Here is a 17,365-nt window from a genome sequence, read left to right on the forward strand (position 1 = left end):
GGCCGGTGCTTGTCTGGGTGGCAGTCTGCGGAGGAACACTTCATTGATACTCTTCTGGTTTCCGGCATCCACAGTATTTACTGGGGAAAATATTTGGGTTTCTCTTCAGATCTTATACATCTTTTATTAGAAGGGATTCCGATCCCCCACTTTTCTGTCAATTCTACTATGCAAATGAAGACTGACATATCTGTGTTACATTTGCAAAAGCAACATTATTGTCAAGGTTCCATATAGCATCCAAAACCTTTTTTTCACCATGCCCCACCTAAGCATCTCTAAAATCCTGACACCCCTCCCCCGATGACATATAATTCTTACTTTACTCAAAAAGTGAACTCTACTCACGTGGAGAAAGCCTAAAAGGCTATTAACTTGGTTTAAACAAGGTTCAAATTGCACACACACACGTGGAGGGGTGGGCCCCACGTTGAGAATCACTGCTCTAAACACACTTTTCCCCCCCCATTCCTTTATTTACCTTATCAGGTGAAAGATCAAGGCAATCAGCCACAGCTGATATCCACATCTCCGCACTTAAGGCTGATTGTGCAAATCCAAACCCTCGAAATGCAGTATTTGATGGTAAATTTGTCTTGCAGGCCCATCCCTGGCTTCGGAAGTTGGGGATATCATATGCATTAAAAGATCTTAGCACCACATACTCTATTACCTAATGGACAGGAATAGATAACAAACCGGTTAATTATCGTATCGTATGGAGTTACTCCATAATATTCTACTTATGTTCTTGCTGTCACTATCTAGCTTCTATTTTTCTATCTATCTTTCTATCTTCTATCTATCTATCTTCCAAGAAGCTATCGCCTGACATTCACCAAATATCAGTGTGGAAAGACAGTGGGAATTTATACCAGTGCTATCATTTATCATATGGCACAGAGACAGGGGGATTAGAGAATTATACCCACCTCCTCTTTTTTTTAAAAAAAAACTTCCAGATTTAAAACATGGACATAAAGCATAGCAATACAGCAGCTTGCAACTCTGATAAAACAGAAAAGTCTCCAAAATAATACAATACATTGGCAGAATACAAAGTGGAGTTGATCTGCTACAAATGAAGAGCCTTTTCTATAAGGATTATGCATACGAAAAAATTCATAAGCAGAGCACAAAATGTATGGATGAAGGTGGAAAATAAACACCCAGTTTATAATCCAACTCAACTTAGTTTGTTATTGTGTTCATTAAGCAGCGGAAGGCAAACATGACCCCGGGCGTGAAGTTGAAATGAAAAGGGGCAAATCATATCCAGCAGACCCGTGACCTGTCAAAACCGCGGTCCACAAAAGCGCGATCGACGAAAGCGCGCATTTGACGTCATCACAGCACGACGAAAAAAATTAAAAATGGAAATAAAAATTAAATTAAAGCAAGCCGATTCACATAAAGGTAAAGGTTAGGTTTAGGTTAAGGGTTAGGGTTAGGTTTAGAGCGTTAGGGTTACGTTTAGCGTTAGGTTAAGGGTTAGCATTAGGTTTAGCGTTACGTTAACGGTTAGGTTTAGGGTTAGATTTAGGGTTAGGTTAAGGGTTAGGTTTAGGGTTAGGTTTGGGGGGGTTAGGGTAAGGTTTTCGCTTTATTTTTACATTTTTCGATCACAGCGCGATGTTTTCGTCGCGCTGTGATGACGTCAAATGCACGCTTTCGTCGACCGCGATTTTGTCGTCCGCGGTTTTATGGTGGAACCCAGCAGACCATAACCATGCAGATTCAGCTACTTTTAGTCATTATATGCCTTGTTTTATAGAGGTAGTCCTCGACTTACGACCACAATTGGGACCAGAATTTCCATTGTGAAACAAGGAGGTGGTTAAAGGAATTATTACAACCAATTTTTACAACTTTTGTTTGGCACAATTGGTAAGTGAATCACTGCAAGTCCTCGTGTGAATCTGTCTTCCTCCATTGGCTTCAGTGGTCAGAAGCCGGCTGGGGTAGGTTGCAAATGATGAGCGTGTGACCCAATGATGCTGCGAGTGTTGTAAACACCTGCTGGTTGCCTAGGGACCAAATTTTGATCATGTGACCTTAGGGATGCTGCGACACTTGTAACTGCAAGGACTGGTTGTAAATCACTTTTTTTTAATGTCACTGTACCGTTAAATCACGGGTGTCCAAACTTGGGAACTTGAAGACTTGTGGACTTCAACTCCCAGAATTCCCCAGCCACCTTGGCGTGTGATTTTTATGAGCTTATTTTATGGTGGTCGTAAAGCGAACAGTACACTCATAAAATAAGTCAATTCATTCCTATGTGCCGGAATCTGGCAAAAAATACTAAATTGCTGTCACATGTCCATGGAACAGAGCAACCATAAAAGGGTTCACCGACAAAAGTGCGACTGACAAAAGCGCACCCGAGTAAACCGTGGTGACAAAACCGCGAGTTCTAGACCGCGCCGACGAATAAGCGCTGAAGCGCACCAACAGCGCGCCGACAGAAGTGCGCTGTAAACCTAACCCCAAACCTAACCCTAAACCTAACCCCAAACCTAACCCTTACCTTAACTTAAATCGCGCTTCTGTCGGCGCGCTGTTGTCGGAGCGTTGATGACGTAGCATTGATGACGTCGCGGTTTTAGCGCCGTGGTTTTGCCGGCACACTTTTGTTGTGTGCGCATTTTCGAGTCATGCCATAAAAGTGAGCCAGTTCCCAAGAACCCAAAATGTGGTGCGGTGGGGTGTGCCATTGGAACTCTGAACTGGTTTAAAAGAACCTTTTGTTCTAAGTCTCTTTGTGACCTTGAATGAGGGTTGAGCAACTAGTTTTATTAAGCGAGGACTATTTGTATTGCTGGGTGATAAATCCTCTAATATCATTCAGAAATAGAGTAATTAGAGCTCTGTTAAGTTCCTTGTAAAATTGACGACATTGATGAATAAATCCTACCTATTTTGATTCACGGGGACATACCTGCCGTGACCAGGATATATATCTTTTTGTATCTACTTTCCGGCACTGCTCCCCGAAAGATACTGCATTAGACTAGAGCAGTGATGGCTAAACTCTTTTCCCTTGCATGCCGAAATTCCGTGGGTGCCCACACCCATAATGCAATGCACCCCACCCCCTGCGCATGACCCCCGTGCTCCCCCCATGCACGCACGTGACTCCTCGCGCTCCCCTGTGCATATGAGTGATCCCTCCCATATCCCATTTTCGGCTTAGCAGGCATCTCTGAAAGCCCCTGGGACCAAAATTAGGGTGTGGGGAAGCACCTCACCCCCCCATGCTCCCCCACCCCCATGCATATGTGTGCAACCCCTTCCCCCATGCATGCGTGACTCCCATGCATACACGTGCATCTCCTGCATGCCTGGCAGAGACCCCAAAATCAGCTGGCTGGCAGGAGACACACATGGATTGTGGATTGTGGATTTATTACATTTATATGCCGCCCTTTTCCCCGAAGGGGACTCAGGGCGGCTCACAATTCAATCAGGGAAGGGGGTACAGACAGGGGAATAAAAAGACGAGACATAGCAATACAAAATTTAAAAACACACAACAACCATACCATTCGAGAAGGGGGGCAAAAACTCTTTAGCCCCAGGCCTGTCGGAACAGCCAGGTTTTAAGGGCTTTGCGGAAGGCCTGGAGGGTGGTGAGGGTTCGAATCTCCATGGGGAGTTCGTTCCAGAGGGTCGGAGCAGCCACAGAGAAGGCTTTCCTCCGGGTAGTCGCCAGTTGGCATTGGCCGGCGGATGGAATTCGGAGGAGGCCTAATCTGTGGGATCTGATCGGTCTATTGGAGGTAATTGGCAGCAGGCGGTCTCTCAAGTACCCATGCATGTGCAATGGAGCTAAGCTGGGAGACGGTCCCATGTGCCACCTGGACTAGAGTGTGCGAAAGCCCTTCTCTGTTTCAGGATTGCCAACTGCAATGGGATATACAGTTGGTACTATGATATTGTCACTCTGTCAGTCAGGAAAAGACAGAGGCTTTGCCTGCATGAATTTGGTGTTCTGCATCCCACACCTACTGCTTCAACATCAGGGTTGCTTGCTTGAAATCCACTGAAATAAAATAAGAAGGTGAAGGCCCTACAGATGTGACAACTTGCTATAAGTTGCTCACCTCTGTTGCTTTGCATACATACCGAGAGCTTCTGCACAAGAGACAAATTCCTTGTGTGTCTAATCACACTTGGCCAAATAAATAAAGTATTCAAATATTCTAACATCAGCAGATATAAAATTATTTTTCTCTCAACCAGCACTAAAGGTATTGTTCCGATCTATGAGTCTTCTGTTATAAAGAAACCTACCATTTCAGATTCATCTGGTGTACATCCAGCATTTGTGAAGAGCAGAAGGTCAACAGCTTTAATTTTGCCGTCTTTCATGAATCCCACCTAAAATCAGAACAGTGTATTGTTAGAAACACATTATCTCTTTCATCCGAATCCCCTGAAGTTTATTGGGATTTTCTCTGGGCAACAAAAGCACCAGTATTTATTACATCTTTAATGTTTTTCTTCAACAATTTTGATGGTGCTGAAAGGACAATAAGCTGTGTGTCAGATAAGCGTTTTTTTGTAGTTGGGGAGACCATTTGACTGCTGATGTGTCTCCACAGGGAGTCTTCTTGATAGCTACTCATCTCTTTTGCTTAGGATTTTGCTCCTAAGCCAACTCTCTGGAAAGAAATAAATTAAAGAAGGGAATATTTCAGCGATCTCAAACTATTAATAGATTTGGCAGCCGTTGCAGATGATGAAGAACTTAACATGATACACTTAAAACTGCCCAATTTTTTAATCTTTCTCAAAAACAGTCACACATAAAACATAAGTAAGTAAGTAAGTAAGTAAGTAAGTAAGTAAGTAAGTAAGTAAGTAAGGTAGGTAGGTAGGTAGGTAGGTAGGTAGGTAGGTAGGTAGGTAGGTATGTTGAAAGAAATGTCCTTTTGGGTTCAGCTCCAAGTGTGGAAAAAGACACTGGAGACATGGAGGCTGCTTGGAAAGATGGTTTATTGGTGGACAGGACCACATGGCTTGAGCCCTGACCAGAAAAGGTGATCACATGTTTCAATGTTGATGGAGAAGAAGAGAGAAGGGCTGAGGGAGGGGCTTGCTAGGCTTTTTATACCCTGTTTAGTCCCACCTCTCTGTTTCCTGTTCCTGTGTAAGAAATGTATTCTGACTGGTTGTCAGACACCCATGGTGCCATGCAGGGGGCTACTCTCTAGGCTGTGATGAGTTCTCAGTTGCCTTGTGGTCAGTTGAGTAATATCCCTTCCCCCTACAGCTGCAGTAAGGAGAAGTCTTTATTATGTAAAGTGGGCTAGCCTGGCCATCTTAATGGCTCATTACCTGGGGATGGGCAGAAAGCTATAGGCAACTATTCTGTCTTTTGAAACATGTTTCTTTTCACATCCAGAGAAACATTCTGCCTTTTCAATATTTCCTAGGATATTTCATTTTTCTGGGAGAGGGCTGGATGATAACTTCCAACAGGTAGGTAAATAGGTAGGTAGGTAGGTTGATTCTGAATGGGAGATTACCAGAGCATGCATGAGAGATACTGACCGAAATAACTCATAAAGATACTTTTTTGCCTGGGGTTAAATCTGCCCTATGTCTAGAAGATGCCTGATTTCTGCATGCTTTCTGCACAGCTTAAGACGTTGTGTACAGCAGCAGTATAAGGGGACAGAGTAGACAAGGAAGAGACATTGTGTTTTTGCTGATGGGCAAGGACAAAGTACGTAAGTCTGTGTAAGGTAATAATTTAGGTATATAAAAGTGCTGCCATTTAGAATCAAAATAGCTTACTTTATATTTTCCATAAAGCGGATGTCGGCCACCATGTATTAGCATGTCATATTCTCGCTCCAGGATAAAACGAACTGGGCAACCTGTTCTACAAAAATGTAGGCAACATTATGATGAGTTGCAAGGACACCAAAGAGCATAGGCCATAGTGCAGGGATTTCCAAGCCTTTTGTACCAAATTCTTATGGGCATAAAATATCTATGATAGACACGTTAGTGATAAAATTGACACTTATCAGCAGGCAAACAGATTCTTCTCATTTCAGTACACATTGCTTTTCAACATCTCTGTCTCTCTGTCTCTCTCTGTCCCTCCCTCCCTCCCATCCCCCTCTCTCAGCAAACACAACACATGGCTGGTCCCAATTAATTTTATACTCTGCCTTTCATGCAAGAATGCAAGCGCCAATTTGAACACCAGACAAGAGTTTCAGTCCCACCATAGCCATGAAAGTCAGATGGATGACCGTGGGCCAGTCATTCTCTCTCAGTCCAACTCACTTCACAAGTTTACTAACGTGGGGGAAACAGGAGAAGGAAGGTGTGATGGATAGGTTTGCTGCCTTGAGTTATTTGTAAAAATAATAAAGGTAGGATACAAGAGAGGGGGGGATGGAGGGAGGAAGGGAGGGAGAGGGAGGGAGGGAGAGAGAGGGAGAGAGAGAGAGAGAAATTAGTGGTGTACTGTGACCCGACAAAAGCATGCAGGACAAAAGCGTGCTGACAAAACCGCGTCGCTAAAACCGCGACATCATCAACGCGCCGACAACAGGACGTCGACAACAGCGCGTCGACAGAAGGGCGATTTACAACAGTGCATTGGCAGAAGGGCGATTTAAGTTAAGGTAAGGGTTAGGGTTAGGGTTAGGGTTAGGGTTAGGGTTAGGGTTAGGGTTAGGGTTAGGTTTAGGTTTAGGATTAGGGTTAGGTTTAGGATTAGGGTTAGCGTTATGTTTAGGGTTAGGGTTAGCGTTACATTTAGGGTTAGGTTTAGGGTTAGGTTTAGGGTTAGGTTTAGGGTTAGGATTAGGGTTAGGTTTACAGCGCCCTTCTGTCGGCGTGCAGTTGTCAGCGCGATTCAGCGCTTATTCGTCGGCGCGGTTCAGAATTCACGGTGAACCATGGTGTACATAATGCTCCTTCCTTCTGTGTTTCCCCCACATATTTTACTATGAGGAAGATGTGGCTGAGAGAGTGTGACTGCCCCAGTATTACGGTATCAGTAACCTTCTCTGACTAGGGATAGGCAATGCCAGTCTAACATTTTAGCTACTGTATCTCACTGGCTTTTATCTTTTAAAAATATATACAGGCAAGTGCAGCCCTAGGAATACTATTTAAAAAGTTATGCTTGAAGATGGTGCTTTGGTTTATAGCAGTGATGGTGAACCTTTTTTGGCTCGCGTGCCAAAAAGGGGGAGCGCGGGGGGGGGGTGTCGCACGCAGGTGTGCTATACCCATAATGCAAAGCAAGACTCCAGCAATATGCATGACCAGCATTCCCCCCATTTTTTTCATGCTTTTTTCGCCCTCCCCAGGCTCCAGAGGCTTTATAGGAGCTTAGGGAGGGTGAAAACAGCTCCTTTGTCCCTTTGGAGCTTTCCTGAAGCACAAAAAACTGGCCCTATGGGCAAACCAGAAGGTTTTAGCCCTCTGGAGCCTTCAGGGGCCTTCCGGATGCTTCCCTGAATGTTCCAGAGGGCAAAAAACAACCCTACGAGCAAACCGGAAGTCACTTCCGGTTTGTCTGTAGGGCTGTTTTTAGTCCTCCGGAGCCTTCAGGGACCTCCAGGAGGCTTTCCTGAAGGCTCCGGAGGGCTAAAACCGGCCTTACGAGCAAACTGGAAGTCTGTTCCTGAACGTCTGGTTTGCCCATAGGGTTGGTTTTTTTGTGCTTCGGAGGCTTCAGGGAAGCTCTTGAAGCCTCCGGGGTGGCGGGTAGGGGAGGCTGTTTTCGCCCTCCCCAGGCTCCTATAAAGCTTCTGGAGCCTGGGGAGGGTGAAAAATGGCCTCAAAAAAAGGCTGAGGTCAGCTGGCCAGTGTAAACATGCGTGCTGGCCAGCTGACAGGGCAACGCCTCTCATGCCCTGACAAATGGCTCGGCGTGCCACCTGTGACACGCGTGCCATAGGTTCGCCATCCTGGGTTCATAGCATTCTGATTTTCCATTTTTAACTAGAATGGTAAACATAAAAACAGGTAAGGTGCTGAAGATGACAAAAGGGCCCCAAAGTTGTGTGTGGATACACTGGTGTTTACGGGAGACACAGTTGGAAATCAAGCCATTAGGTATCAAATGTTTTATATATGTTTTCATATGCAAGCAGTATCAATATTATCACAATTTCCGTATACAACAGCTTAATAGACATCAGGTTTCTACCCAAATCCAAAGAAGATGATGTGTGCGAACTGGAGCACATCAACAAATACTGTATCAGATTATTAGGATCTTTAGCTACAAGAGACCGCCTACTGCCAATCACCTCCACTCGACCTATTAGATCCCATCGATTAGGCCTCCTCCGAGTCCCATCTGCCGGTCAATGTTGACTGGCAACTACGTGGAGGAGAGCCTTCTCGGTGGCAGCTCCAACCCTCTGGAACGATCTCCCCGTGGAGATTCGTACCCTCACCACCCTCCAGACCTTCCGCACAGCCCTCAGAATCTGGCTGTTCCGACAGGCCTGGGGCTAAAGACTGTAACCCACCCGAATGGTATGAATGTTGTGTTTTTTAATGATGTTCTGTCCTACGTGTTAAATGTTTGTTTCCCCCCCACCCTTTTTGAGTTGTAAGCTGCCCTGAGTCCCCCCAGGGAAAAGGGCGGCATATAAATAAACTTCTCTCTCTCTCTCTCTCCTCTCTCTCTCTCTCTCTCTCTCTCTCTCTCAATTCATTGATAACTTAATTGCCACGTTCAAAAAAGCTGGTGAAAGAAAGAGAAGTGCGATAATCTAATTTATATGGAAAGTACATTATAGTCAATACTCTACTGCTATTAAGTATGATGCAACTTTAAAAACAGTTAATTTTAAAGCAGCCACCTGTCTTCTTATATAACATGAGAAGGATGAGTCTTAATGAGTATTCAGTATAGGGGTAGAGATCTCTGTGCCTCAGAAGTGGGTTCCTACCAGTTCCCACCAACTTTTGAAACACTGAAGGGGTGTTTATTGTTTTAACTGAAACTTGACATCATTAAACCCATGTGGGCCCACTGCAGAGGTGGGTTCCTACCAGTTCGCACCTATTCGGTAGAACCGGTTCGTCAAATCTACCGAACCGGTTAGAAGAGGTTCCACCAGTGGACCCGGAAAGCAGGCCACACCTACAGAAGAGGCTCCAAATTTTTTTGAAACCCACCACTGGTCCTTGGATATGATTATTCTACACTATCATGCTCATATTTATAAAACTCAGTGCCTCTGTGAAAGGTAAGGATGACTACTGCGTTTGTGGTGCAATCAGAACATTGCGTGTGTTGAAGTTGTTTTAACGCAAAGCAAAGATGCCTTTTAAAAAACAAGTTTACGTCCTATTCTTATGCATGCCAGTGCTGTGTGTGAGGTAATTTAAGGTGGTTCTGACAAGTGTCGTCGGCATCTTCATATCCGGTCACATGGGTGGCAAGCCACTCCCATCCGGTCACATGGGTGGCAAGCCACTCCCATCCGGTCACATGGGTGGCAAGCCACTCCCACAAAGGAGGCCACACCCACAGAGTAGGTTCGAACAATTTTTGAAACCCACCACTGCTGGGCCTCTATAGCTCTACACCTTAAATAAATAATTACTTTTCTTCATAGAAATTGAGGTCCATAATTTTAGAAAACCAGAGAAAATAAACAAGAAACCATTAAATATGTGAACTGGGTTTCAGTTATTTGAGATGGTTGCTCTTTAGTTTAGCACTTACTTCTTGGCAGCCACTGCTGCTGCGGCTGCATAAAATGGAGGCTTAGTTGTTTTCCCACCGAAACCTCCTCCAACTCGTTTTGAATGGCACATGATCTTATTGCTCTGAACATCTAACACAGAAGCCACCGTCGTCTATAAAAAAGAAAAGCATTCCCAGGTTGGTCTACACCTGTCAAGCAGCATATTGGCACTTAACAATTTACAGCATGTATACCTAGCAGGGGTGGGTTCCTGCCAGTTCTAACTTCTTCTATAGAAGAGGTTCCACAAATCTACAGTGCCGTTTAGAGCCGGTTCCAGCTCCCTCCCCCCGCCCGTCCGCACTTGATCAAGATGAAGAGTGAGAGGAGGAATTCTGGGAGTTGAAGTCCACAAGTCTTAAAGCTGTCAAGTTCGAACACCCCTGGTTTTTTTTTTCTAAAGGGTTAAGGGTGCAAGGATCCTGTAACTTGACAGCTTTAAGACTTGCACGCTCCAATGCTAGAGTTCCTGAGCCAACATGACTGGAGGAGGAATTCTGGGAGTTGAAGTCCACAAGTCTTAAAGCTGTCAAGTTTGAACACCCCTGGGGTTTTTTCCCCTAAAGGGTTAGGGGTGCAAGGGTCTTGTAACTTGACAGCTTTAAGACTTGCACACTTCAATGCCAGAGTTCCTGAGCCAACATTTTGGTTGCTAAGCATCAAGCCACTCCCACTCGGTCACATGGCTGGCAAGCCACTCCCACTCAATCACATGGCTGGCAAGCCACTCCCACCCAGTCACATGGCCGGCAAGCCACAAAGTAGGCCACACCTACAGAAGAGGTTCTAAAAAAAATTGAAACCCAGCACTGTTTAAAGGTAAAGGTTCCCCCGCACATGCGTGCTAGTCGTTTTCGACTCTAGGGAGCGGTGCTCATCTCCGTTTCAAAGCTGAAGAGTCTATCCAAAGACGTCTCCGTGGTCATGTGGCTGACATGACAAAATGCCAAAGGTGCAAGGAGCGCTGTTACCTTCCCACCAAAGTGGTTCCTATTTTTCTACTTGCATTTTTTACATGCTTTTGAATTGCTAGGTTGGCAGAAGCTGGAACAAGTAAGGGGAGTTCACTCCGTTACACAATGCTAGGGATTCGAGCTGCTGAACTGCCGACCTTTCTGATAGACAAGCTCAGCATCTTAGCCACTGAGCCACCGCGTTCCCATATGTGTACCTATGAACACATATAATTCCAACTCTATGCATGTATGTATTTGGGAATACTATCCTCAGGATTGTACAAATAAACACATTTCTTTAGATCCATTGTTACTGTCAATTAAAGGTTCTTGAAATAGTCTAGAACTCTAAAACCTGTCTTGTGGAAGTATTTTGGAATTATGCTCACTGGAACTTCCCCAACTCTATCTCAATCATTTTGTAAAAAGCCTTCTAGTTTCTGCTCACTGTGATGAATGTGAACAGAGGAAGCATGCAGGAGATGGGGTGCGGGATTCCTGATCACAAAGGATAGGATCGTGTTCCAACAGTGGTTCACCTCAAACTGAAAAGTAATTTTAATGGCCTTTATTGCCTGCCTTCGCTGTTTTAAATTTGTATTTAATTTTTGTAAAATCACCTGGTTATAACCTTAAATGTGCTTTTCAAACAGCAACTGGACTTTCTTTGTTTGAAGGCACTTTGCTTCTCATTCAAAAATCTCTTCAGTTCCAAACTGAAGAAACTTCTTGGGTGAGAAGCAAAATGTCTTCAAGGGAAAAAAATAGAAAGTCTACTTGCCTTTTGAAAAGCACCATGAAATGGATGACTCAGAATCTCCATAGATACCTAGTTACAAGCACAAAATAAACGGAGGCAATAAAATCAACTAACATTAATATTATTATTAATGAACACAAAAATCAGTACAATACAATTTTAGAGCATCTTTGGATGAGTGGGTATGTGACTTGTCTTGCCTCATAGTTACTGCTGAATCAATGGCAAAACCTCAGGTTATCTCACCTGTACCAGTGCAGCATCCTGAGTGGACACATATATATCCATAGTATTATCTTCTTTTCTTGGAATGACACACACACTATTTGTTTCCATATAAAAATGTTCTTGACCCCCAATGTGGACTTCACCTATTAAAAACAATTGCACCAGGGAGATGATTAGTATCTGATTTCATTTCTTAGTTCAAACTTGATCCTAACTTTGCCTTCCTCACTCTGTATCTCTCTGGATGTATTGGGTCAACTCTCAAACTTCCCTTGGCAATACAGTTTGGGAATTCTTGAAAGTTCATCAAATAACAGACCAAAAATAATAAAAAACAGAATGATAAGTAGCAAATAAATATCAAAGCAGGGAATATTTCATGCCATTATCCTATGATAAATATTTCATTTTATATTTATATATTATATAATATTTCATTTCTAATCCGGAGGTGAAAAGTTCACCTAATTGAGTTTAAGCAAAATGTCAATGAACTAACTGAATCTACACTACAGAAATATACTGCTTATCACTGGGACTTCATGGTTATTCAGGATTGATACTTCGTACCTTCAATAATTTTGTCCACAATCTGAAATGCTTTTTCTACATCTCCTCTTTCAATTTTTTTATCTTTTGCTAAGAAGGAGTTATGGTTAATTGCTTCCTGGAACAGAGAAGGAAATTTTGAGATCAAGTACAGAATGAATGTATCACATTTTGTCTCGGTACAATTGCATTGACTTTAGTCAAGAAATTGTCTCACTGCAAATCTGAACACAATTGGCTTCTTCCCAGGTCATGAAATAGCTGATCATCAAAATAAAATAAAATACCTGTCATGAAAAATAAAGAAACATTTCCAAAACTGTGTTATTTCATACTGGCCAAAGGTAGGGACATTGCCGATGTGCTGTGAATAGCACTCAGGTCCTAATTCTAACTCTGTAAAAGAGATAATCCAGCTTCATGTGTATACATGGGAAGCATATTTCACGTAAGTATATAGCATACTGGGTTTGTGGAATTGTGCTATCTTTATGTGAGCCAACATATGACTATCTTTCTTGATATCAGCAATTAGTGAGTGATGCCTTTCACTTCCTGCCAGTGACATGCGATCAGCTTTATGGCTGGTGGGGCACTTTTTAGACTTGTGGACTTCAACTCCCAGAATTCCACAGCCAGGCATGCTCAGTTCTGATTTAAAGCGACAGCATTTTCCCCCCTTGCAAAATAAGTTTTCCCATTTTTTTTCTTCTCCCTCCCCCTCCTTCCTCCCTCCCTCCCTCCCTCCCCCCTCTCTCAAACAGACACACGCACACAGAGAAATTGGATCCCTCTCTCACTCACACAGTCACTCTCAAACAAACACAAACACAGAAGTTGGATTGGATATATTTTCCAAAGGCTTGAAAGCAGCTCCTCTGCCATACCCCCCCCCTCCCCTGTTGCCTTCCGATCGGAACCTTTGATTGCAGGTGAATCACGTTGTAATAAGTGAAGCTGGGCTTATGTACTTTTATCCAGCTGTGTGTGTGTGTGTGTTTGAAAAGGCAACGTGGTTCTGCCAGAGCTCTGAGTCAGACTGAGCTAGTTGCTCCCAGAGAACTCTAAAAAGCCTCTAAAAATGCCCTCTACAGGAGGCGATGCCTCCTTTGCATACGAATTTTTTTGCTTGTTAACCCTTGCTTAACTCTTAAAAGGCGAAAAATTGCTTATGCACAGGAGGCCCCTATTTCTCTGGCCTCTTCCTATAATTAACACTAAGCACTGTTCCAAGTCACTGTGAATCTGGTAGCAACTACCTTGGCTTTAATTATTTTTTTAAAAATTCTTTAAAATTCTTTCCTTTTCCTCATGACTGGTGAGGCCACGCCTCCCCTGCCTCTAGTGACTGCACGTCCCTGCTTCCTGCCCATTCTTGGGGATGCTTGGTGAATTTCTGATCCACTTTGCCTGGATTAATGTTATTTGAAATTAAATGTCAAGGTTTTGAATGACGAACCCTGATCATCTCAGAATGCTGACTTGGTTGGGGTCGTCAGTCGGAACCTTATTAAAATTACCTTCCAATTTATACTTGTGTAGTTTTTAAAATGAGGTCTTACACAATTACAAAATACATTTAAAACACATGTCTTACAAACGCATATCCAGACATGTATATAGGACTGTTTGATCAACCATGTGTATGTTGTGTGGAAAAGTGTGCTTATAAACATATCCTTTTTATCCTTTTATTATAGAAACACAACAGAAGCAACCATAATTACATATATATTATCAAAGTGAGGCAGGCTGGATATAAATGATTTGACTGTTTAATGTTTTTGGGTTGGAAGGAGTAATGTCTTTGAGCAACTGCTGAATGAAGATCAGAGATTTTTCATTTGTAGAAACTTTGAAATTGGGAAAATAAAATTGGAATGTGAGAGGAGGGATGAAGCTTTCCTAAAACCTATGGTGCAGATGGGAAACCTATAGAGCAGTGTTTCTCAACCTTGGTGACTTTAAGTCCTATGGACTTCAACTCCCAGAATCCCCCAGCCAGCATAGCTGGCTGGGGAATTCTGGGAGTTGAAGTCCACAGGACCTAAAGTCACCAAGGTTGAGAAACACTGCTATAGAGGATTCCTGCATCTGTTCTTGTTAGCATATGAAAAATAAGCTCCTGATGCATCAATTAAACATAATCTATTTTAGGTTCATCTCGGCTTTACTGGGCAAACTACAGCTAAAGAATAAAGGTGTCACAGAGTTCTTCCTTACTTCTCTGTACTTTTTGATTTGATTCTTCGTTGCATCAGACATTTCTCAAAAATGCATAGAAAGACTTGCCAAAAGAAAAAAAGCAAATAATTAACGAATAGCAATAGCTTCCTGCTAGAAAAGGGAAACTTAATTTGGAGTTTTTAGTTTTAAAAAACAAATTAATGGAGGAAGGGATGTCAGCTTTGCTGGCTGAAGAACTCTGGGAGTTGAAGTCCACAAGTCTTAAAGTTGCCAAGGTTGGAGACCACTGGCTTAAGGACTAATATAGAAGCCATGATTAATGTTGAAATTCACATAGCAATGGCAGAGAAGGTTTACCTCCTAAGACCCGTCAAATGTAAGTCTCTAGCAGAGGCATTCCAAAGCATGACCTCTCTGCCAGATCAGATGGGATGGGCAAGTGAAATTGAGGAGAGGCAATCCCCAATATAACACAACCCATGCTATGTACACATTCAAAAAGCAGCAGTCAAAAACCAGGGTCACTGAGGGTTTGCTGACAGGGTATGGGGGCTGTGATCTTAGTCAAGGCTAATAGTCATCAAAATGAAAAAAAAAAATTTCCCAAATGTTTACCTCAATGGTCAGAATCACTTCCAGATCTTCATAGTCAATCTTCACTTTCTTTGCAGCTTGTTTTGCACACTCAAAGGATGTCGCGACAACACCACAAATAATATGCCCGATGAATATTACCTGCAGGAAACCCAAACCATAGAAACTGCATGACTTTTGAATACAGTATCGTAAAAATATGATTTGATTTATCTCTAGGAACTTGTTGTAAGGTTATTTATCTTTTTTCAAACAAAGTTTCCGGGTGGGTAGAACAAATTTTTCTCTCCTCATTACCATAGATCTTGTGCACCCCTAATCTTCTCCTGAAGATTTGCGTGGAAACCTTTGACTCTTCCTATAGTGGGAAGGGCTCAAATCAATAGTTATGTCTCCTTGCTTGATTTGTAAGTTTGGTGGTGATTATGATTATTATTTTTATTATTTATTTGTCTTGTATGCCGCCCACTCCCGGAGGACTCCGGGTGGCTCACAAAAGACAAGGGAAAGGGGGAAACGAGACAAAGACAACATATTAAAAACAAAACCAACATTCACAATTTCCGTGGAGGTAGATGCTTCTCAGCCCCCCCAGCCTGCTGGAACAGCCAGGACTTGGTGGCTTTGCGGAAGGCTGGGAGGGTAGTAAGGATCCGGATCTCAACAGGGAGCTCGTTCCAGAGGGCCGGAGCTGCAACAGAGAAGGCCCTCCCCCGGGGAGTCGCCAGCCGACATTGGCTGGCAGATGGAATCCAGAGGAGACCCAACCTGTGCGATCTAATGATGTTATCCGTTCAGTCATGTACAAGTCTTGGCAATTCTATGCGCCAAGTCTGTCCACATCTTCCGATCTTGCGCTGCTTCTTTGAGTCTTTGTATGCTCTGGCTGATGTTATCTTTGATGGTTTCCAACCATCATGTTATTTGACAGCCTGGTTGCCTTTTATTGCTAATTCTTGCCAATATAATTGCTTTCTCCGGTGAATTCCCCCACATGACATGGTCAAAAGAAGTGAGACGTGGTTTTGTGATTTTTCCAACCAGTGGCATGGTGTTATGTGCTTCACTATTTGCTTGTTGGCCACCTTTGCTGTCTAAGCAATACGCAGAAGCCTTCTCCAGCACCGCAACTCAAACAGGTCAATTTTCTTCCTGTCTTGCTTACAGGTAGGTACGGGAAACACAATAGAGTAGACTAACCTACATTTGGTTGCCAGTCTGATGTCCTTGCTTTTCCATATTCGGCTCCTGTGCGTCATTGCTATGTGACCCATCGCAATCCAATGTTTTATTTCTGGGCTGCGTTCGCCACTTTGAGCAAACAGCGACACTAGGAAATTGAAATTTTCCATGCATTCTATCGCTTCACCATCGATTTCCATTTGGACATTTCCAGCCTTTGCAGTGGTCTTTTTGATGTTCAGGAAGAGGCTAAACTTCTCACTTTCTTCTTTGATCTTCTTGATCAGATGTTCCAGACCTTCTTTGTTTTTTATAGGAGATTTGTATTGTCAGCATATCCAAGATAGTTGATGTTTCTTCCCCCAATTTTTACCCCAATTTTTGATTCTTTGAGATCTAGCTTCCTCATGATCCTTTCAACATACAGATTCAGTAGGAAAGGGAAGAGAATGCAACCTTATCATTCCTTTCTCTATCTTAAACCATTCAGAGTCTTCACCAAGTTGATTAGATATGCTGGTATCCTCAGGTCTTGTAGGGCTCTCCATAGCTTCCTGTTGTGGCCCAGCAGGAGCCGTTGGAGCTGCCACCAGACTCTGACAGCGAGAGGCCCTATGAGGTGGCCCTGGAGGATGTGGAGGACCCTGGACAGGGTTCCGACTCTGAGCAGGGTGCAGAGAGACTGGTTGGCCACCAGGTGGTGCCTGAGCCTTGGATCAGTGGGGAGGAGACAAGAGAGAGTGATCCAGAAACCAACAATGAGTTGTTCCGGGATGTACGCCGTCGAAGGGCTACTCGGCGTCAAGAACAACTACGTAATTACAGGAGGTAATTATGCTCAGCTGATGGTCATTAAGCTCCTCTGAAGACTATAAAAGAGACTGCTTGTGCCACGCCCTTCTTGTAGAAGTCAATGCTTGGACTAAAGAGAAACGAACTTGGCAGGCTGGATTGCTGCCAGAGTTAGTCTGAATTGCTGCCAAGGTTTGTTGGACTTGCTGCCAAGGTCCTTATCTGTTTGTTTATTTGGCTTTCAGCCACCGTGAGTCTGGTCTTGTTATTAAAGGACATTCCATTTTACGCTTGTCTCGGCTTTCGTTACTGGACGGAGGAGGGGGTCAGAACATCTTCCCATGATCAACGTAATAGAAAACTTTCTTGTA

The 17,365-nt window shown here is 43.4% G+C and overlaps 1 protein-coding gene across 1 annotated transcript in view; it reads right to left on the bottom strand.

Annotated features, from left to right (window-relative positions):
• Nucleotides 1-17,365, bottom strand: part of AOX1 (aldehyde oxidase 1) — a 77,473-nt gene that overhangs the window by 28,064 nt on the left and 32,044 nt on the right. The window contains exons 19-25 of the mRNA XM_087709191.1: nucleotides 15,042-15,161; nucleotides 12,261-12,357; nucleotides 11,709-11,833; nucleotides 9,725-9,858; nucleotides 5,806-5,893; nucleotides 4,297-4,383; nucleotides 482-673 (exon numbers count right to left, since the gene is read on the bottom strand). Coding sequence (XP_087565317.1) covers nucleotides 482-673; nucleotides 4,297-4,383; nucleotides 5,806-5,893; nucleotides 9,725-9,858; nucleotides 11,709-11,833; nucleotides 12,261-12,357; nucleotides 15,042-15,161 — 843 coding nt within the window. The remainder of the gene's footprint in view (nucleotides 1-481; nucleotides 674-4,296; nucleotides 4,384-5,805; nucleotides 5,894-9,724; nucleotides 9,859-11,708; nucleotides 11,834-12,260; nucleotides 12,358-15,041; nucleotides 15,162-17,365) is intronic.

Source organism: Thamnophis sirtalis, unplaced genomic scaffold (assembly GCF_051295495.1).
Source record: "Thamnophis sirtalis isolate CommonGarterSnake01/CBP01778 unplaced genomic scaffold, rThaSir2_p1.2 scaffold_1, whole genome shotgun sequence".
NCBI lineage: Eukaryota > Metazoa > Chordata > Lepidosauria > Squamata > Natricidae > Thamnophis > Thamnophis sirtalis.